Source organism: Camarhynchus parvulus, chromosome 4, assembly GCF_901933205.1.
Source record: "Camarhynchus parvulus chromosome 4, STF_HiC, whole genome shotgun sequence".
NCBI classification, from domain to species: domain Eukaryota; kingdom Metazoa; phylum Chordata; class Aves; order Passeriformes; family Thraupidae; genus Camarhynchus; species Camarhynchus parvulus.
In genome coordinates, this window is record NC_044574.1 from 51,425,148 (window position 1) to 51,447,543 (window position 22,396).

Below are 22,396 nucleotides of genomic sequence, written 5' to 3' on the forward strand. Positions count from 1 at the left end.
CAATTTTTCTTGGCCCAACTGCTATCTTCAACAGGAAACATCCACAAACAAGGAGGAAAATAAATCACTGACTTGTGAAAGACTTTTGCAGTCTTTTGCAAAAACAAGGAAACATTTCTACACAGTCCTGAAAAATATTCTGTGTGTTTACACAAAGCTTGGGTTACCATGGTTTGGAAACCAACTAAATAGTGCCAGCCATCCTCTGGTCTCCCTAGGTGATATCCCATAATCATCTTCACTCTAGCAGCCACATGCACAAGGCCTGATTTTTGGAGAGCTCTCACCAGGGCTGGTCCTCATCTACCCAAGACTTTTCTACAGGCTCAACTAGTCCAAGAAGCACAGAGTTTGAAATGATTGACTACAATAGCTCTCTAATCCCACATTGAAAGACTTTCATATCTACTATCACAGAAATCTGATCATCGGGGTCCTGCCCCATTTTTGGCAGTTTTCCCTTTTGCCTCCCTGCCTGACCATGAGTAATCTACAGTGATCTAAGGCAGGGAGTAGCATTAGACCATTAATGCCATGTTCTGTATCTCCTATTGCCTTTTCTACTTACCTACACATGTAGCAGCTGACAGACCCTCTTTAGGAAGAGCAACTTAAAGCAAACAAACAAAAGCATCACAAACAAGCAAACCCCACTCAGACTGACAGACAGGCAGGAAAACAAATGCTGAAAATGTCAAGAGGTAATTTAATTCAGTGACTAATCATGAGACAAGTTTTCCATGGATTTTAAAAAAATACAAAACCAAACAGCAGGAACATGGTGCATCATGAGAAGAATCGGATGAATTCTTCACATTTTTCATGAATAAAATCACTGGGGAGAATTATACAATGAAAAGGGTAGTGAAGAGTAAATATCTAAAGTTTGCAATACTCCACCTCACCCTCATACTTCCTTTTGGCCTTACCCACAGTGTGCAGCTATCATTAACAAAAGGTCACTCTCTAATGCTGATGCATGGGAGGCAAAAAAACTCCTCCTTCCTCCTCAGCCAAGAAAACCATACTGATCAAAATAAAAGGTGTAATTTTAAAATAAAAATATAAGAGTACATCCTCAGAAAAACTCACAAACAATTTACAATCTTTTTCATCTCTCTTCTGCAAAGAAAGAAAACGCAACCAGAAGGAATAGTTTCAGTGTGTCCTTTAGTCAGATCTTGATCGACAATGTGCTCTGTCTGCTAATTACTTGTTGATAGCAGAAGCAGTTCAGGTTCAGCCCTGCAAGGCATTATGTTTCTCCAGGAAGGCTGATAAATGCCTCAAGCTCCATTATCTTTTATAGCAGATTAAGTCTTTCCCATTAAATAAAGAACCTTTTTTTCTTCCACATGAAGATAAATTCAAAACTTTATAAATATATTTTATCCCAAAATACATTTGTCCTTTCTAGTATAAAAAAGAAACAGACATCTAAGTTATGAATCCATCCTTCCTACCAAGATAAATCTACCAGATTAAATCATTGAACCAGTTCATGATTTCCCTGACCTTCCCCCCACACCACTCACCAGCTTTAAAATTATTAAAAATAACATTGAATTGATTATTACTCATTTCAGCACTGGCATACTACTTCCACTCACCTCTACATGGTGCATACCATAGGATTTGTAAGCAACAACTACATGGTGTATTGCAAAAATAGCTAATCTTAGTGACAAATGCAAGTAAGGATCATTTCTTTCTGACTAAAAGAAATAAAGTGACTCACAGATTTTATTAATTGACATAAGATATTCTGAAATTATCTGGATCCTAAATAAAACCCAACCTAACATCTTTTCACAGAAGTGGCTAGAAAGTGTCACTTATATGAGACATCTAATTCTCTTCTTCCTGGTTCCATTTCCTGCCAAAATACCCTCTATATGGTAACTGAGATTTCATATCGATTTTTTTTCTTTTGTTGTTGTTGTTTTTTAACCAAAGTATTGTTAATCTGAGTTGTGCTGAAACTTGAACTTTCCCCAAGTTCCATGTAAGCCCCTGTTCACAATACTGTGCCACCTGAGTCTAGCAGCCCTGCCACAAGGGAAACTTCCATCTGCCCTTGCTCCAACTTGCACTAGGAGCTTTCTCCCCCAGGACAGCTCCCTTTAGCCGAGTCAAAAGCTACAAAATCCCATAACCATACTCTCTACATAATTAAGTTATTCAAAATTGCTCCTTTATAGGCAGCTCCAAGAGATGCAATACACAAATATTAGTCCAGCGTTCACTTAATCTCAAGTAAATGGAGCAGTCACTTATGAGTTAAGAAGATTTTGCGGAAAATGACTGACTTGTCCAGCCATCACCTTCCTGCCAAGACTTGGAATGGAGATAACTGGCAACTCTTTCAGTCAATCGTCTCCAAGATCAGTATTGACAGCAGGCACACTTAAAAATTTCAGTACTTGAGAGGCCTTGAATGGAAAATATTACACAGTACTTGCAAAACCTGTTATACATTATATTTAGCCCAGTACGTGCATTTTAGTGACTCCTGTGTCACTGAGACTTACAGTCTGCTCATATGGAGGGTCTTTATATGTAAAGGAAAAATAATCAGTTAGCAATCAAGCAGCATTACTTACCTCTGAAGTCACTGTCCTCATTAAAACTTTGGCTTCCTACACTCTCTAACACATTTTAAGAATGCATACTACATTCCATTTTTTGCATAGAAGCTTAGGAGCTAAAAAAGATACTATAAGTCAATAAGACTGACTGACTAGGTTTGGTCATTTTCCCTCCAAAAGACGTTGAGTGTTAAAAGTCCTTCCCCCCTGTAATGAAACTCACATTACTTGTATAATCCAATCCCTTTTGCCAAGATGGTCTCTCTTACAGAGCAGCAATCAGTCACAGGTTGAACAGAAACAACAGACTGGGCCAAAGAAGCAATCCCCCAAAACAACTGCCACTCAGAAAACCCATTTAACTGTTTGGTGAAGAGTTTATTCCAAACAGAAAGCAACATCAAACATCAGCTTCAAACCAGTCTTAGCTGCTGACATAGACTCTCTATAAAGGTTGTGCCTCTCAGACAATGACTTACAACCTATCACACAGCACATTTATTTTGGAAGATTTTGTCCTCAGCCACACCCACATAAATATAACATCAAATTTTCATGGGGTTTTGTTGTTTGTTTTGTTGGGGTTTTCCAAGTTATATTCAACTTGTGTCTTGGCAAGAGTTTGAAATGTGAGGAAATTGAGGCTTGCCAAAACCGTGGGAGAAAATACTCAGCAGACATCATAAACTCAGAAGTTTAAGGCATTAAGAAGACTATCAAAGATTCCAAAATATGAAAGCATATAAATCTGTTGTAAATTTAAATATAAGAGAGATTGAAACGATTTGCAGATTTCATGTTAACAGACAAAGTGCTCAGCTAAAACAGCCACAGGAATGCTGGAAAAAAGCTAAAGCTTAATATGCACCAGTGTTTTTACAAAGTAGGGATCAAACACTGTTAGCATCAAGTGTAATTAAGCCTAAACTGAGAAAATATGCAAGAACAAGAAAAACTTACTCCATTAATAAGATAAGTAGATGTCACTAAGTAAAAACAAACAATCCAGGTTCAGTTCTGGTTCAAGCAGTCACAAGTCCCTCGCTGTATCTATGAGTTCCATTTTCAGAATTTACACAAGTGAAGAAAACTGCCCAGAATTTTAAGTGGACAAATTATTACCTCAAGTGTTCTTGAGATATTTCAATAGCTTATTTTTTTCATTTCATCTCTATACATTTATTGCTGCTTTTTTTGTTGGTAAATTCTCATGGACTAGGACGAAAGGCAAGTTTTTGTCATCTTTTATCCTTGCAGAAGAGATGTCATTCAGCACAATGATCCAGCCCTAACATCTCTGTGCTGCAGATGTGCCACTTCTGCTAACGCTGTCCTTACTTGAAAGATTCCTAATTCTTTGAAACATAATATTCTTACTGACAGTTGCTTCCCTGCTTTTCTTAACATCCCAATTCCCACTTCTCAGAGCTCCCTGAAACTGGCAGGAACACTTCCCTTGTATTGATTAGTTGCCTCGGGGTTGGGAGAGCAAGGATCTGACATCTCCAGCAGCAGCCAGTGGTGTCGGGTCGTGTGCAAGACAGAGGAGGATTGTAGCACAAACACCAAACAAATGCATCAGGTTGAAAGGGCAGTTGACAATTTTTATGAAGTTGAGATAGGGTCTCTCAAACCTCCTTACTCATCACAGGAAGGAAGAGAAACTTTCCTTTCTGAGCACTTTTTGGGCAGAGGCTGCAGCACAGGACTGCACCAGAAGCACCATGATGTCAGGAGGAAAGCACATCCTCTGGGCCTCTGCCCCAGCAGGGAGCCCAAGTCCTGTCAAGGCCAGAAATTGCTGCCTCTCCATGAATGAAAGAATGTGCACATGAGCAACTGAAAAGACAAAGGGCTTTTTTTTTTTTCCTGGTGGGAATAAGGATTCAGCTGTGACTAAACTGAAGTGTCAGATGAATCCTGAAGACTTCCTGTCTCAAGCCCCAAACCGCAAAGATGACAAAGGCTCAGATCTGGCACACACCCTACCAAAAGCAAAAAGAGGACGCACAGAAATAAGTAAAGAAAACTGTCTGACTTTCTGCCTGAACAACTCACTTTGAATTTGGTAAAAGTGGGGATACACTGTGCACCAAAGTTGGAGGAAAGTGCATTTGGGGGGGCGGGGGGGGGAAATCAGTGTGAGAAAATATTTTTCATCTACACACAGCAAAAACACCTCAATGTTGTTAGCCTGTCTGAGACAAGAATTATGTTGATAGATACATGAAACAACGCCTATAAGACCCCAGTTTAATTATTAGTTACAAGTGTTTATGATAATCAAACCCACGTGTCTTGTGTAAGCACCCAGGTTCTCACCATGCGGGTGTTACAAGGCACGGTTTAGTTCTCACTCCCCCCTCACGCTGAATCATCAGAAAGCAGCCACAGTGGGTCTGGATACCAGACTAACAGGTTCACTGATACAATACACAGACAAAGCAATCCCTACTGCTTTTTAACTCTCTTGTTATTTTTCAGGCTGAGTGTTCAGTCCAGAATACATCCACTGAAACACATCCTATTCAGCGTCGAGCCAAACACACCCTGCCGGAAAATGTGAAGCAGTGGGGATATTAAAAAAAAAAACCAAACCACACACCAATTTATACACAGTTCTTTGTTAGTCAATCACCAGAAGGCAAAGCTAGATTTCACTTGTAATACTGAACTAACAGCAGCATTGGAAGATGAAAAACTCAGGTCTCTTTTACTGGGCTGTGGAACTCGACAGTGTTTCATTGGAACACTCAGGTGCACCTTTCCTCAAGTTTTATTTTGTTATAGGAAACTTCACTTTGGGAAATGAAACCTATGTGCACCCCAAAACAAAAATACTGTTTAACAGTTGAAAGAATCTACATCAAATGTAGCAGATCCACATCATTAACAAAACCTAAAAAGAACTGCAACAAGCAGTGTTTGCCTATGGGGCTCTTAACAACAAGAGAATATTTGAGGGGAGTTTGTGTTCCCACAAGAACACAAACTTTATTTCACAAAGAACTACGCAAAAATGACTGGTAATAGTTATCCCTGATTTCTTATCATGATACTTTATTTTTCTTAGTATCTTCTACCGAAGCCCTCAGAGCCTCGATGGCTATCAAGATCAAATCTGATTATGTGAAAGGCAAATAAAGGTTATCTGCTTAAAAGGAAATGTCTAGTTTTAGGAAATCAAACATTAAAAGCCAGCCAAGTCTGCTGCAAAAACAGAAATGGAACTAAAAATTTAAAACCTATGCTTAACCACTCCATCAGTTCTGACAAATAAAAACCCACCTGATATAGTAAGATCAGTAATGCAGGACATTTTGCAAGTAATAGAGCATTTTAAAACAGCTGTAATCAGCTGCTGCCTACAGCAGGTAATATTACTAGAGAAATATAAATATGTTTTTCTACATTATGTTGCAGTGTTTATGGGATTTGGTGACTGTCACCATAAATACCACAGAAGTCCATTAGAAAATAAGGAAATGAAAGCCAGAATTGCATCAAAGGCCTCCTGGAGAATATTACTTCATTAAAATAACTTCAAATTAAACAAAATGTAACAAAAACCTAAGAATATCACTTTTCTGATGGCTTTCTGCAACTCATTAAAGAAAAAAAAACAAACCTACACTCCCCTCTGGGGATTATTTATAAAAGGGAGGAAAGCAGTAACCAAGAGAGCTTCCTGAAACACAGCTATAAACCTTTTCCTCAGAAAAACTAAAAAGCAGGACTTAGCCAGGAAATCACATTAAGAGCAAACAACATTGCTTTTTCTTATCAGTCATCAAAATCTGAACTATTCCACAGCTCCATTTCTAAAACAAACCCAAACTGGACCCCAAACCAATGCCCCTCCTCCCCTCCCCCAGAAATCAACATGCCTTTCAGAATCTCCTGTGTGAAGAGACAATGAAAAGTAAAAAGTGCCTGGATTGTTCTTACACAGCCACAACAGCTCTTGGCAACAGTGGCATAGTCCAAAGCACCTGGCATATAATTGCCACAGAAAGGTTGACTTAATATTGCACTGTCAGTGGAGACTTCTTTCCTGTCGTGTAGGAAGTTGGCACTTGTACCTCTTAAGCAGAAGCTTTATTGTAATATCACAAGGATACTGACAGTCAGCAAAATTAACTCCTGTGGTTTTCAAGAGTTGTTTTTTTTAGATTTTCATAATGAAAGTTAGCTTAGTTGTGTTCCTACCTTCCTAAAATACATATATTTAATGTTTTGGAAATACATTTAATCTACTCCTTAGAAGCATCTATGTTACTAAAGATCTCTTTAATGTGAGGATGTTTGAGCACGTACCTCGCGTTCTGCTTACGCCCTTCAACAGCAAGGAGAAGGCTTTGCAACATGCAGAATATAAAGCTTAAAGGGGTTTGCAAGCTGGAAAATGCTGTTAAGTAACAGACTCGTAGTAACACTAGTCACAACTTCAGCCAGCCTAGATGTTTTCTGTATTAAATTTCAGCTTGCAAATGTTACTTCTTCCATACAGCAAAGAGCATATGAACTGAACAATGTGGAGTTCATTAAGCAATTCTCTGCTGTCCACAGAGATACTCCTCAACTCAAGTTTTGGGGTTTTTTTAAAAATCTGTAGGACAGGAGAAAGCTATTGGTATTTCAGCAAGTTATTCTAAATCACAAGCAGTCATTTATCATTATCAAGTCTTTCATCCATTAGGCAAAGCACTGCAAGCCCGTCCTCACCTTGCATACTGAGGCACACTGTCCATCTAGCACATGCCAAAATCAAGTAAGATTATTTAATTTCCAGATACTTCCTACTGAATTATGCCATTTCAGGAAAAATATATGTGAATAAACCTTCACTGCTCCTGTCTTCACAGACAGAAATCAATTGTGTCAGATCTAATCAGAATACAGATTTATTTTAGTTTCATAATAGAGTGAAAATAGGCTCCTAAACTACTGTACACCTAAACATCAAGCCAAAGCTATTACCTTTCTAATGATCTGCTTGTGTAAAGCCACATTTCTTGCACTGCATTTTTTTGCTTTAACAATTTAATCTTTGTTTTCTAAAAGCACCATTATACATCAGAGTGGTTTCATCCCTTTAGCAGAACTATAATGGAAGGCAAGTATTTTCATATTCATCTTAAATACAGGAATGAAAGAATGCAGTCTATATAACAACATATGATCAGCATTTGTTTTTAGGCTAATCCCAACATATCTGAAAGATATGCATGGTTTCAGGCTTTAAGCAAACATCCATAGAGTCAGCAAAATTACTAAAACAAACACAAAAAACCTGCAAAAACAAGCAAAACCCCCCACAAACCAACCTCAACTTTACTTCCTTGTCTGAGAACAAGTAGTATTTTTAAGAAATTTGACAGACATATGTGCTACGCAACAGTTTGTATAAAGCAATGGCACAGATGTTTCTCACTGGTTAAGGCAAAAAAGCAAGATGACCAATTAAGGCACTTCAGTTACCACTTGATCCACTACAAACAGATGGGAACTTCTAGGATCCAAAACTTTGCTCCCTTCATTTTCACAGGGGACTCTCAGGTGCAAACCTCCACCACAATCACTCACTACTGTTCAAACAGTGATGCCTCAATTTATCTCTTCTCCAGCTTTTTATCAGCTTCTGCTGATTATAACATCTGAGCTACTCTCCCAAGCAACCTTACCAACCTTTACTCTGTCAAGGACTTGGACTATGAGGGTAGGAATTTGAAAATTTATCCCAAATTGAACTTACAAGCTCTCAGGTTGTGAGAGACAGTTTCTTGATGATGGCCTCCTGGTTTTCACACAAAAGAAGGTGACATTTTTAAATAACCCCTTAATCTGACTGCCCGTGGTTTAACCCATCATGACATAATTATGTTGACAAAACCTCAAAAACATAATTGTAAAATGGATGCAATTGCTGCAACTCAGAGGCGACATTTTGCATTTCCCTGGTAGTAAACAAACTAAAAACAAAATTAAAACCAAAAAAAACAAAATGCCAACACATCAATGTTTCTTCTTTAACCTCACTTTGCTTCATTTTCAACTTCCTGAGGTGGTATTAACTATATGTGGGCCAGAGGGGAACATACCTGAAATTAAAAGTGAAAAAACATCTTTAAACTTAAATTTGAAGGAAAAATTTTGATGTTCAGTAAATAGCAATCTGCCTTTGGCACTTGCCATTGTCCACCATCTTTATCTACTACTGTATTTATGTTCCTATGCTACTTACAGCAGCAACCTCAAGAAACTGCACAGCCCTTACAAATCTTTTGCAGCTGTAAAGATTCCCAGCAAAACTCTAAGGTACACGATGTGAGAAAGGCTGCTATTACTGTTGCTTAACTCGTCCTCAGTCCCACCCATTTTCCTGGCAGATGGGTAGGTATCACCCTGTACCAGTCACTGAACTCTTGTTTTTTACCCTGCAACCTTCCACTTTGATCCCAGCAACTCTCCTTTGAACTTGCAAGCAAGCCTTTAGTTTGTCAGATTCACTTAGCTGCAGCATGTTCTGTGGTTCATCTAATTGCTACCTGACCAGCAGCAAAGTGCTATGTACAAGACAACTCTGAATTTCAGCTGGAAGCAAGAGCTGTACCCTTCCATTTATTTAGTGTGTGGGCAGGCTTTCCAAAGGCATGGCTTAGCTAGCTGAACTTGCTCAGCTCCTAAATTAGGAGCAAAAGGTTCCTATCTTGCTTCCAACAAGTGCATAGATTTATACAACACCCTTTGCATTAAAAAAAAAGACCAGCATCATTCATTAGCTTTGAATTTTTTGGACAATGTTTTAACTCAATATCACTTAATTTCAGAGTGAGATAAACCAGAAGGACTTAAGACGACTCAGCTGACTGCATTGCAATGCACAGCACAAGAAGTTCTCCAGGGTTGTTTGAAGTCTCACCAGGCTCCACTGAATGAGCTGCCACCTCAAAGCTTAGTGACATAGCTAAACAAGAGACAGGAATGTCTGTTTGGGAAGCACTGGTTTTCATCTAGTTATTTTCAGGCATAATCACTGAAAACTAGAATTAATGATTGAAAGTAACAAATTAGCCTTAGGGAATGAGTTGCCAAAGGTTTTGAGTAGCATTTGAACAGTGAATCCACAGTTTGTTTACATATGCCAAGCCATAATGCCTCAGCTGAGTTCTGTAAATTTTCTGTATCTCAATTCTCTTAATTAAAAAGAAATTATTTCCTTAATCATCCAGCACTTAGTTCTGATATTCCTGAAACAATGGTGTCTTTCAACCAATTATTATTGTCTCTGTTCAACTGTCATAGGACAACGAAGCTTCTACTTTTCTAAAAAAGCAAATCACTGGAGAACCAAGCTAAAGTCAAAATACCTATGTAAGGGAAATGATGATGACTAAAGTTGGGAGAAAAATATAAGAGTTCAGAATGCATTCTTATCATAGTTTTCCTCAAGCTCATCCATATATGGTTTAGGGAAACAAAATACCCACCCAAGGAACCTATGACTCATAGGACTGAAACATGAGTTTTAACCATCATCTAAAGTAAAGCCTATAAATTAAGCAAAAAATAGTAAGAAAAAAGCATACTAAGCTAGTCTTACTGCTGAAAAACCTTTTCAAATTGGTTAACTTGAAAAAAGATCTTAGAATAAAAATGGTCCATAACATTTTTTTCTCGCTTACCCCATCTTAAATGATGAGAATTTCAGCTGCCCTTAAGCTAAAAGCCTAGACTTCATGCGTCCTGAAAGAATAACCAAAAAGATAAGGGAAGACAGTACAATAAAGATTCATACTCAGGCAGGCAGCTGAAACAAATGTCATGGCTTTTGAGTTTACCAACTGCAGAACTCAGCCCCAAGGCTCATCTAAATTTTATCTGAGTCCTGTAGGTCATCAAGAATACCCAGGAGGCCCCAGCATCACCTATGACACTTGGGCAACCCCATGTTTTAAAAAGGTTTAGGAGAAAAAACCCACCAAGCCTATGGCCATCACTGAAATTCATCTATTGCTTTGTAGCAGCTGTGTTCTCCACTGAAGAGCTGGAATCAGAACCACAGGATCTGCTCATTGCCAAATTACTGCACCCAGAAAATTTTTTTCACCCAAACAAAGAAGCACTGCAACATATACAGCAACAGAGGAGTAAACAACCTGGAGAACCCTCCTTTCGCTTCCCAAACCAAGCAATCTCAATGCCTTTTGTCCTAAACTAGTAAATTCATAGACAGAGTGAAAGAAATTCCTTTATAAAGCAAACTATACCCATGCAGATCTGTTTTACTAAATAGAGAGATAAATATGTTCTCTATCATGAAAGGAAAAACAACACCCAAGACTTTCCATCTTTTCTCTTTTATCCCTGCATTGGTGACACTTTTCCCAGAAGTTTCACAGGTATCATGATCTCAGTCATCTCTAGAAATCCACAATTCTTTATCCTTCTCACTCCAAAAGAATCATTAAGGCAAATCTCTAGAGAAACAATCCCCAAAAATAATATTTTAAAAATAGGTGGCGGCTTTTAGCTGTTCAGCAGCTTAGAGATTTATTTATAAAAGTCCATGCTAAGTTACTGAACTTGAAAATATATCCAAAAAGCAAGCATCTGGATTCCATCTGTCCTCATGGGAAACTGGAATGGCTGTAGATGAAAATGAAATATTGGGGTGCAAAAGAGCAAGATCGCAGAAAGCGAGGGATGAATAGAAACAAAAATTGGAGGGGGAGGAGATTTATCAAAAAGCTAAAATTGCAAGTTACAAAATAAAAAGAAGAGAAAAAAAACCCCACACTCCATATTTTTGAGTCATATGATGTCTCAGTTGAGACGGCCATGAGACACAGACTATCACCATAAAATATCAAAACCCATAGCCAGTAACATCAGACCACTTCAGACGGCTTCAAGCATCTACCCTTCTTGTTCTTCAGCCCAACCTTTTATACCCTCATGTCCATGCACTGCACCTGTGTGCCCTCTGTTCCCTTTGGTGATGGGTCAGTGCCCCTGGGCACTCCATGGCTCATTGCTGTCAATGCTGCTCACCTGCTGCTCACAGCTGCAGCCCACTGGGGATGAGGCTGGCCACAGCCCCACTGCCAGTTACCACAAACTGTGTGCCTACAATTTAATATGAAAAATGAGCAAGTAACATGCCTACATTCAAATTTCATTTCAGAACTGAAAAAAAAGTATATAACTTCTGTACTAAATAAGGATACTTTTTTACAGAACATATTGATTTTAAAGACATACACCTGAAAATACTTGCCAACACATGCAAATGAAAAGCGCCTACTACTGCACACAGAGCTGGCAAAGCACAATTTTGTCCATTGGTATTTGAGCAAGCTCTAAGCAAAGTGGACTTGCAATTGTGTCAGCTGCACCTCCAGTTCCTTTCCAGGGCACACAGCAATTCCATGTTCAAAAAACCTAGCTGCAATCCTGCCTTACATGGAACAAAGGGAAGATTTTATTTGCCCTTCAAATATTTTGCCAACATTAAATTACAAGTTACAAAACATCTAAATTGGTTTTCCACAAGGGGTACTTGCATATCTGCCTGCATAAATATACTGCTTTAAATCTGTAAGTAAAGGTTTTTGAAGGCAGAACTTTAACTATCCCTTCCAACTATCTTCCAGACAAGCTACTTCTTGCCCCTTGTTTAGTTTCTCTTAATTTTATTTTTTCTACTTTGCACATGAAGAAGAGAGGAAGCCAAGCAAAAACCTAAATAGGTTAACTATCAAGTTAAAATATTTACAATAATGAATCTGATAATAAAGAATTTCCTCTCTTGCCTTTGCCATAGACTACAGAAGTTTCCTTTGTAGCTTTTAAAAGGTGAAGTGTCAGCATGCCCTGACCACTGTGCAAACTGGGGTGCTGGAGTACATGCTCAAAGTAACACCAGTAACCATCCAACCATTGTGTTCTTTTAAAGCAGCAGCAAACCAGGGCAGTATCTCAGAATTGACGGACTCTTTCAAAACTAACCTCAACATCCTTGCATTGTAGTCCAAACTATCAGCAGACTGTGCGAAAGTAGATAAAATCTCAGAAGTAAAAACAAAAGATAAATAAAAAGCAGTAATAGCAAAATAAAATATGTCTTAGATTTTTCTATTCTATGGCACCAGCCCATACTTTGAAGGCCAGCTTTGCTTCACATTGACAGTATCTCCTTAATCTTGCATGTGAAGAGTAACAGCTTAAAATATTTTCCTTCCTTCTGTTTCATTTTGGGAGAAGAGGCAGGAACAGAAGAATATAATTTTGGAGAACACTCAATATTAAAATGGCTTATCTTGCCACCCTGTTTATACTCTCAGGCTCCCTTCCCATGGGCAGCCATCATCTCCAGTTAACATGAGTCAGTCTGACTCCAAGAAGCATCTTCTTCCAGGCTATAAAGAACAAATAAACAACCTGTTTAAGATCTGTTAAAGAGCAGGGCAAAGAAATGTTCACAGGCAGAGGAACCAGGAGAACACTGCCTGCACATCTTTGGTTTCTTGGGCTACATGCAAAATTCAAAACAGTTTAGACCATGAGACTGCAAAGCAGCAGAGCTACAAGACACACCCCCAGATGCCAGGACCAAGGCTATTCCTTTGGTCACTGTTAGTCTGAATCTGACTTAGCCTTCAGCTGTCAGGTAGCCAACAGTGGTGAGTCAGATGCTACACTAAGTGGGAAGGCTGAGAACAGCAGGGGATCAGGCTAACCCATGATTAATTTGATTTTCAAACCACTCATCTCTGTACCTAACCAGAAGCAGCCTCAGACAAGTTATTACCTGACTGGGACACACCTGCCATGCCTTTCCTATATCCAATATTGACCCTGCCCATACAGTTATGATGACAGGAGAAAGTGGGCCAACGCATCCGCCTGTGACTCAGTGGGTCCTGGAAAGCGCATTTTGGAGCGACCTGCCCGTCTCCCTGGGAGTCAGAAAAGCAAATGACACACTAGATACAACATGTAGTTCTTCTAATGAGCTGGTATAATACCTGTCTTTCATCAAGAAACTTTTAATGCCACCTTTACGAGTTTCACTCAGGGAGATGCCCTAGGCATGAACCACACCACAAGGTACTCCCTTCCTCAGACTGAGCAAAGGGAATCCCTTAGTCAGGGCAGCTAAGCACCGAAGCACAGGACAACAGGAAAAACAAGAAACAACAAGCAGTGCTGAACTGCAGCCTCTTACTGAAGAAAGCACTCACACAACCATTCTAATACATGGCACTTGGGGCTGGGAACAAGCACTGCCACCCTGGAGATGGATGTTTGTCAGATCTGCAACCACGTCACCTCTTTTTATTCTAATACTGATTAACTCGCTGAAAGACATAGTCCTTTCATTAAGGGGAGGATAATCTGCCACAAAAAGCAGTCAGTAACTGGTGAAGGGATATGATATGGACCTCAACCAATGCTCATCAAGGAACTTTGCACTGTTGAAGGCAGGCCTGAACAGCAGTCATGGTCTACAACTGCTGCTGTTTTCTTTGAAAACAAGAAGAGATGCTTTTCCCTAGGTGATGGATTCACAGGCCAATCTCCTCCAATATGTTCATTCACATCATTGAATCAAAATAGCAATCTTCTACCAAAAAATATTTAGCCCTCGGAGGCTTTTGAGAACTGGAGGAATGTATTGCTTGCGCTGCTGCTCATTGTACTTCAGGTTCCATAACCCATATGTGAGCATCCTGCTCCCCTCCTGCAACAACTCCCAAAAGAGAGTCCCAGGCAACACCAGAGATATGCTCAGATTCAATAAACTCTATGATTTAATAATGAGACTGGGCCAAGCTGTAACTTCTACAGCAGGCACTTCAATTAGCAAAGGGAGGCTGCTACTTGGTGGCAAAGTGGTATCACCATGGTGGAAATTGCACGGTGGAAACATCTCCCAGACACTGAGTGGAATTATTTTGATCCATTTAACTCAAGGGTTAACTATTTAAATCCATCATTCTGCTATAGCCAGTAAGAATGGTGCTGAAGGACTTAACCAAAAAAAATGTTCCTAGTCACTTGGAGGAGGAGAAAAAAGCATTAATAAGACCTGCTTTTAAACAGATTAATTAAACAAAACTGAAACTCAAAAGGAAGAGAAAATAGAATAGGTGACATAAAGCTGGAAAAAGTCTTTGTCAAGCCACGTAATTAACATCTAATAAGTTTTCTAAAATGCTGTAAATCAAGACAGATTACAGGCTATGGCAGCATATCTTTCAATCCCTGACATTTAACTCCATAGACTTTGCCAAACCACTTACACATTTTTATCCTCCAAACCACTGTCAGGATGATAATCAATTCTCTTTAAAAAAAAAAAGAAGAAGCTATCTTACCTTTGCAGAGTCATGTTCAAATTGCCTGTACATGCCTTGATCTTGTTTTGTGCTTCTAGATGAGTCATGCCATCTGTGCTTATCCCATCAATGGTGAGAACCACATCACCGATCCCCACATGTGCTTGGGCTGCCTTGCCACCGTCATTAAGCTGAAATGTCACAAGAATGGTAAATGAGAAACTTGGATGGTTTATGTTTATATTGAACACAAAATCACAGTATTTTATTCACAGTGCTGTTTCATGCAAAGAGAAAAAACAAGCTATCTTTTCTCATTTGTGAGCCCTGTGAAAATTGCTGCAATACCTATAGGTATTCATTCTTATTTCACTTCAATGACAGGAAAGAACTGCATAGTACAGCCTGCTTCTCAAAATCAAACTTCATTTCTGCTTTACTGGCTGGAAGCTATGGACATTCACAAAGACACACAAGCAGGGACAAACATTCACAGTTTCCTGCACTCCAAGTTCTACAAGTTCCAGCCACCTTTCTCTTCATATATAAAATTTTGAGGAGAGAGAAAGGCTGTAAGCCAGCCTTTTCCAATCTAAATTTTCCACTTAAAAATCTCTTCAACATTCATTTATTCATCAAAAACTGGTCATGAGCAGGGAAGACTCTGTTAATAGTGAAGCTGACTTTTCCCCAGCTACAACTACCAGAAAGTCAAAAGTTCAACATCACAGACAGACTGCTTGCAGGACATTGTTTTGCCTTTCTCTCAGTAGGTTCACAGGCCCCAGTGACCTGCAGTATATTCAGATTACGATAAGAAAAGTTTCTTGAGAAGTCTAACTCTTTGATCAAGGTCACTGCCAAAGTTCAGTTCAACTGCTTTGGTCCACTTGAATGAAACAATATTGCAACAGAAACCTCTGTAAAGTTCACTATTGGCCCCAACTGAACAATAAATCAATCTTTTCATCTGATGCATCTGAATTTCAACTACCTTCTTTCCCAAGAACAGAAACAGAAATTAACGTAACACATAATAAGATCTATGCATTGATTTATATCCCTGGTCCTCAATCTTTTAATCATTTTATAGCAGGCTGAAAAAACATCCTGGAGGTGTAAGTTCCCTCTATGTTTCCAACAGCAGAGAAGTTGAAAAAAGCAGTCTTCCTACAGCAGAGATGTAGCTGCTAGCCCTGTGTATGCAAAACCTGCCAACTCTGTCCTCTGCCTACAAGCATGAGTCTGTTCCCTGAAGAAATCACTGCTTCTAGGGAAGTACTGCAACCAGCACAATTACTTTATCTTCATTCCCAAAAGCAGAATTCACCTTAAGCCAAAATGGTACTTGAGCACATGACTTGAGAGCTGGTGGTATTCAGCCAGGAGAAAAGGAGGCTCAGGAGAGATCTCATCCCTCTCCACAACTGCCTGAAAAGAAGGTGTAGTGGCATGGGGGTCAGTCTCTTCTCCCAGGTAACAAATGACAGGAGGAGAGCAAACTCAAGTCATATTATAGGAGGTTTAGTTTACTAGGAAAAATTTCTTCATACAAAGCATTGTCAAGCACTGGAAGATGCTTTCCCAGGAAAACAGTAGAATCACCATCCCTAGAAGTGTTCAAAATATGCATGGATAGGGCACCTGAGGACATGGTTTAGTAGTTAATATGATGGTGCTGCTACCTTGACAGTTGGACTTGGTGACCCTTAGAGGTCTTTTCCAATCCTAACAATTCTATGATTCTATGACTTTTCAAAGGTACACCAAAGGAAGGTTTTAATCTCCTTTGTTTTTTAACTGTCCCTGTTTTAGCTCATACAGTAGGGACCAAGAAGTCTTGGTTCCTTGTGTTATTTTACAAAGTACAGCCACCAGTCTATACATCATTCACTTCAACAGGAGAAGTGAGGTTATATCTTGAAAACAATCTGTGGGTAAACAGATAATAATGCATGAAATATGAGGGGCTCAGTCTCTGCATTTGTGTAGGCTAAACCTGTGGAAGGTGTCCCATCAGCCTACCTGATATGGTTAAGGCTTTCCTAAAAGCCAAGTAACTAGAAATATATGACAGCTGTGACATGTATTGGATGGTATCTGAAGACAAATACTTTCACTGAGAAAAAATATTGTATAATGTTGCAAGATATATGCAAATGCAAAACTCCAAAAATATTACCATTTGACAACATCTAGACTAAACTCAAGAAATTTCACATTCAGTGAATCACCGAATTTCAACATCAATTCCATACTTGCTGATTGCAATAGCAATCTTGAGCAGATAAAAAAACAACAGAGAAAATTTTCAACAAAATGGGAAAAATTCTCCCATTTGATGTTAACCTGGTGAAAGAAGAGGCCTGCAATCAAGGAAGACTTGTCTTATCTTTCAAAAATAGCAGCCAGGCCCTCAGCATTACAAATCAACACAGCTATTTTAGCCAGAGTTAAAACCAGAGGGTGCTAACAAGGAAAAGATAGCAGAGCAAGGAAGTCAAGTAAGAGGGAAAGGAAAAAGGAGACATCCTGATTTCAGAAAAATTATTTGACTTGCTGAAGTCATAAGAATTTCAAGTTGTATTGTGAATCCTTTTACAAAAGGCTTCAACCAAAAAGCCAAAAGTCCTCCAAAATTGGGTGTTCATACCCAAATTGTGAGTTAAGAGGCCTGATTACTATAAAACACCAATCAGGGAAGCTCACAAGCATATAGAAAGCTATGACCAACATAGCTATTTATAGGAAAGCTCCTCAAACCTTTGGGTGAGGGGTGGGACCTGCCATAAACAGATCCTGCCATAAACCGATATGTTATAGCACGCTGACATTTGCCAGCAAGGTCTGGAAAAGGGAAAGGAACGTAGGGGTGCTAAAAGCTAAAGGTCAAATGGATCGCTGTGATTTGTGAATAAAATTTAGCTTTCTCAGAACGTGTGCAAATCCACATGATGCTGACATGTTGCAATTTGTGATGAAAAAATAAAAAAGCAACCTACACACTGCCCAGGACTAAGACTTCAAAAGCCAGCTTCAGGATAACTATATTCATGGAAGAGTGGGTGGCCTTACCATCCCCAGGCATGTAAATGAAAACAAATTTCTTAATTAAAAAAAAAAAAAGCCAAGCATTTCTGTTTAATTCTAGTGGCCAACACACAACAACCCACAACCAACCACCCAACTTTCAAGAGGTCATTCTTAAACTGTTGCCTAAGGGGATGAAACTCTTTGCAAGTGCATGTGGGAGACTGCTATAAAATCATTTCAGTAAAACTCCAGGACAAAATTTCCTAAAAACAGGTCCTGAGAAGTGTGATGAATCCCTAGATATGTCCATGGGTCCTGCTATACAGAGAGAGACCTGGGTATGCCTTAGAGGTGGAGCTGTCAGAGATGTATTGAAGCAAATTACTGGACAAGACTGTGAAGAACTGCACACACAGAGGGATGCTGGAGTAGTAATCTCCTTATCAAGACAGAGTGGATAAGACTTCTAACTAACACCTACTGATTCTGAATAAGAGATCTGAGTCACTAAGCAGGAGAGGTGAGGTTGATACTCCTAAGAAATCTCAGCCAGAGCGTGAGTATTCCCTGAAAGTACTGGTCAGCTGTTTCAGTACAAGCTGATTTCTACTGAGCATTAATCTGGTTATAAATAAGAAACCCAGCCTAGTTCGCTAAACCAGCCTCTGGGCTGACTGACAGAGGTTTCAGCCAATAACATCTCTCCTTAAGTACAAGCATTTCCCTGGTTCAGAGTCTAAGGGGCTTAAAGATTAGACCAGTGGCTGTCCAGACCTGAGGGGTTAGAACTGCCTATAAAAGTAAGCGCCAAACAATAAACACACTGTTTTGCTGATGACCAAACAAAGTCTGCCAAGTGGGCTGTCTCACACGTGTGACCATCACATATCACTCAGCAACCCTGGCTTCTGAAGCACCTATTTTGAAGTGGGACTGAAGCTACAAGGGCAGTTTTACCACTGGTGCAAGAGGAATATTATCACAACTATGTAAAGAAAGAAAACATCTACACTGAACACAGCAGGAGGAATTAGAACATTTGAAATAATTAAGGATCTTTTTCAGACTGCAGACCCTGGGAGCCTCCCTTTTGACCCTTCTTAGAGGCTGAACCATACATTACCACCACAAACACTAAATTGGAATACACAATGAAGATGACATATACCAAGCTGTGTACACATTCAACCCAAACCTGCATAGATAGTCTGATTAGCTGACTCCATTCTGAACTCCACCCAGAATCTGGTCCGTGTTTTACCTTTTGGCCCATATTTCTTGTCACAAACTCAATTTATTTTTTTCCATCCAGATTTTAAAAATATTCAGCAAACATAGAAGACATATAAATAATATTTGAAGATCACATATTATCATCTACAGATTTATCTCATTGCTTCTTTTTGACCAGTTTTTTTTTTTCTGGTGTTCTGTACAAGTGATTTTTTTTTTTCTTACAGTGCAAATTTAACCTTAGGAACATTATCCTGCATCAGTGACCCATAAAGTACAGAGTTAGTTACCTGGAAAAAATGGTGATCCATAACATACCTTTATTAAATGTGTCTGTATCACCATATGGAAACAATGCAACAGGAGAAGCGTATAGCAGTAAAATATGGAAAAGAATATAGTAATAAAATTACAAAACTGGCTATCCAATAATACAACTAACCACCAAGCACCACAAATATTCTTCAAATCCTTGATGGATCTGTTTTAATTCTGTATTTACAGAATGAGGCAGTTTTTTTAAGTCAATCATGAATTAGAGCTACAAAAAAAGTAAACTTTTTTCCTTGATGTTACACCACAGACTTGAAAGCTACAAAATTGCCAAACCAGGAATGTTTCCTCCTACTTAATTCCACGTCTCTCTGCTCTGGAAAACTCATTTGGAGACTGAAGGGGAGGCAAGCAGGAGAGACATTTCATGACCAGGCACCTGCCGAGGCCACTCACTCCCACAGCCCCCAGCAGGAAACCTCTGCCCCTCCACAGGCATCAGCGACATGGATGAAAGCCAAAAACCAGGCTGTGCCATGCAGGGATGCACGGGATGCTTTTTAACAAACACAAGGAAAATCACCCATCTAATGATAGATTTTTTTTTTGTTCGGCAAAAAAAAATCTTAAAAAAATAAGAAAATATTGTTGTTCTTTTGGTTCTCAACAGCAGAATTCCAAAATTACAAATACTGTCCAAAATCACGTTCCAAATGGAGACAGAACAAAAGTAAAGCAATTCTTGATCCAGGACAGACTTCAAAATCAAGGTATAAAAAGTAATCTCAGCGTAGTACTACAACTCAGGTTTTGAAATGCAAACAGCCCAGAATACCCAAGAATACAACTGTTTTACTGAGCTAAATTTTAGCCCGCACACTATTTTGTTTTGCAATAACCAACAGCCTTTTTACCTTTACTCTTAAGCTTCAATTAGATATTTTGAACAAGTCTTTCCAGGGCAATTGAATGTGTGCACACATATGTGCACCTATGTCTAAAACAATGTAATATCCAACCTAATTAATTTCTATTTAAAACAAAACCACCTATTTCTCCCTCACATGACTAAGAAGAAAACGTGACAAGCCACTCTTCGTTGATCTGTCATTATTTTGCTTTTACGCAGTAATAAAGGAATTACTTAAATTGCAGTCACTCATAGGACAAAGGTCTATTGACCAAAGATGGAGGCTGCCTTCTGTGTTTTCCAAACTGCTTGCTTTGAATCTATGCTAGCTGCAACCACGTTGTATGATGGTACATCACAATGACTTTCCAAAGAAACTGTTTTGTACTTAGTAAATAATGTTCTCCTATTGCACAAACATCGTTCAATGTCATCTGCAACTTCCTCTGAGAATGTAACTCATTGATCCTGATTTAAAACTCTCTGGGCTAGCTGATATCCCTCCAGCTTGATTTTTACCTCTCAAGGATTTGATCCATAGTTGGCTGTAGCAATTCAGTTTAAAGTCATCAATAATCAAAGCAGAAAGCAACCAATGATCTCTGTGGCATTACTGTTTCAGCTTCTCTTTTAGTCTACATTTTTCCCTATAACAAAGAGTTTTAAGTAAGTAAAAGCTAAAACACAACACACTCATTTAGAGAAAGAACATTACAGAGCAACTTTGCAGAATCACATCACAAGCAAAGGGGCAAACTCTTTTATCAAACAATGTCCTGCCTTTTCAAACCACAGGGCTTTATCTCCTTGCTACAATACACTTCATGCTAATATTTACACTCACTACCTGCCACTACTTTGTTTATCCCTAGCTTTCTTTCACCTGGCCAAAGTATCACCTTGCACTGATAATCAGTATTTTTAACAGCAACCTCATACATAGAGCTAAAAGTAAGCTAGAAACACTCCTTTGGTGAATTAATGAAAGAGAGGAACAGAAGTTCACTCCAAAATACAAGGGGGACACACACTAATGCTCTGCAGCAGCACCAACTCCATCACAAAAATAGCACATCTGACCTGACTCCTGCTCCCCCAGGACCTCACAACCCACAGAGCCTGACCATGGAACACTCAGGGCCAACAGTGACCACCACAAGCACAAATAGGGTAAGGCAGTGCTCCAGCATGATATACCTAATGGGATGCCTCACCAAAGCCCCTCCTCATCTGCCTCCCTGATGGGAAGGAAGCAAAAACCTACACTCCACACTCCTGGCATGTCTGGGACACTTGAGGTCCAGCTTAAAACTTCTGCATGAGGGGAAAAAAAAAGCATGAGAGCACCTGCTCTTTGTGACAAATAAGCTTCCTCTGCACTCAATGGAAACTGAGAGCTGTATCGTGTTCCTCAAGCCTTTACTACAGCAATATTATTCACATAGCCAACAGATTAGCCAGCCAGCTTTGATAGTTGCTTCCAAATCAAGAACACACATGACAGTTTTAAAGTCCAGATCAAATTTATACAGCTGAGTTATAAGAATTCTAATGCAGGGTTTGCTGTGGAAAGCGCTGACACAAGTAGCTATAAAAAGGGGTTATGAGGCAGTCCTCTAAATAAGCTAAAGCTTTTCCCCAAACAAAGCAAGGATCAAAGTTAGCTTAGGTCAGAAAACCTGCCTGATTACGAGAGTACTTTGCTATGTATCACCACCATGAAACCCTGCCCTCACCTCGCTCCATGTGGCTGTACTTCCACTTGCTACATTTTCATTTCCCTCCTTTTTTCTCCCTGTTAACTTTAAAGGTGTTTTCAGACTGATTCATGAAGCTGTAACCCAAGGCATGCACAGCACAACCATTAAATAACCATTAAAGATAACGTATAAGGAGAAAAGTGTAAGACAAAGCATCAACCCTTCCTCTTGGTCTGGCTGTGGACCCCAACAGCAGGCTGCATCCCAGTCCTGGCGAGAGGGCTGCCCTTACCTCCTGGCCTGTCCTCCCACATT

The 22,396-nt window shown here is 39.4% G+C and overlaps 1 protein-coding gene across 1 annotated transcript in view; it reads right to left on the reverse strand.

Moving 5' to 3' along the window:
• Positions 1–22,396, reverse strand: part of PDLIM5 (PDZ and LIM domain 5) — a 126,211-nt gene that overhangs the window by 68,971 nt on the left and 34,844 nt on the right. Inside the window, exon 3 of the mRNA XM_030947127.1 lies at positions 14,972–15,123. Coding sequence (XP_030802987.1) covers positions 14,972–15,123 — 152 coding nt within the window. The remainder of the gene's footprint in view (positions 1–14,971; positions 15,124–22,396) is intronic.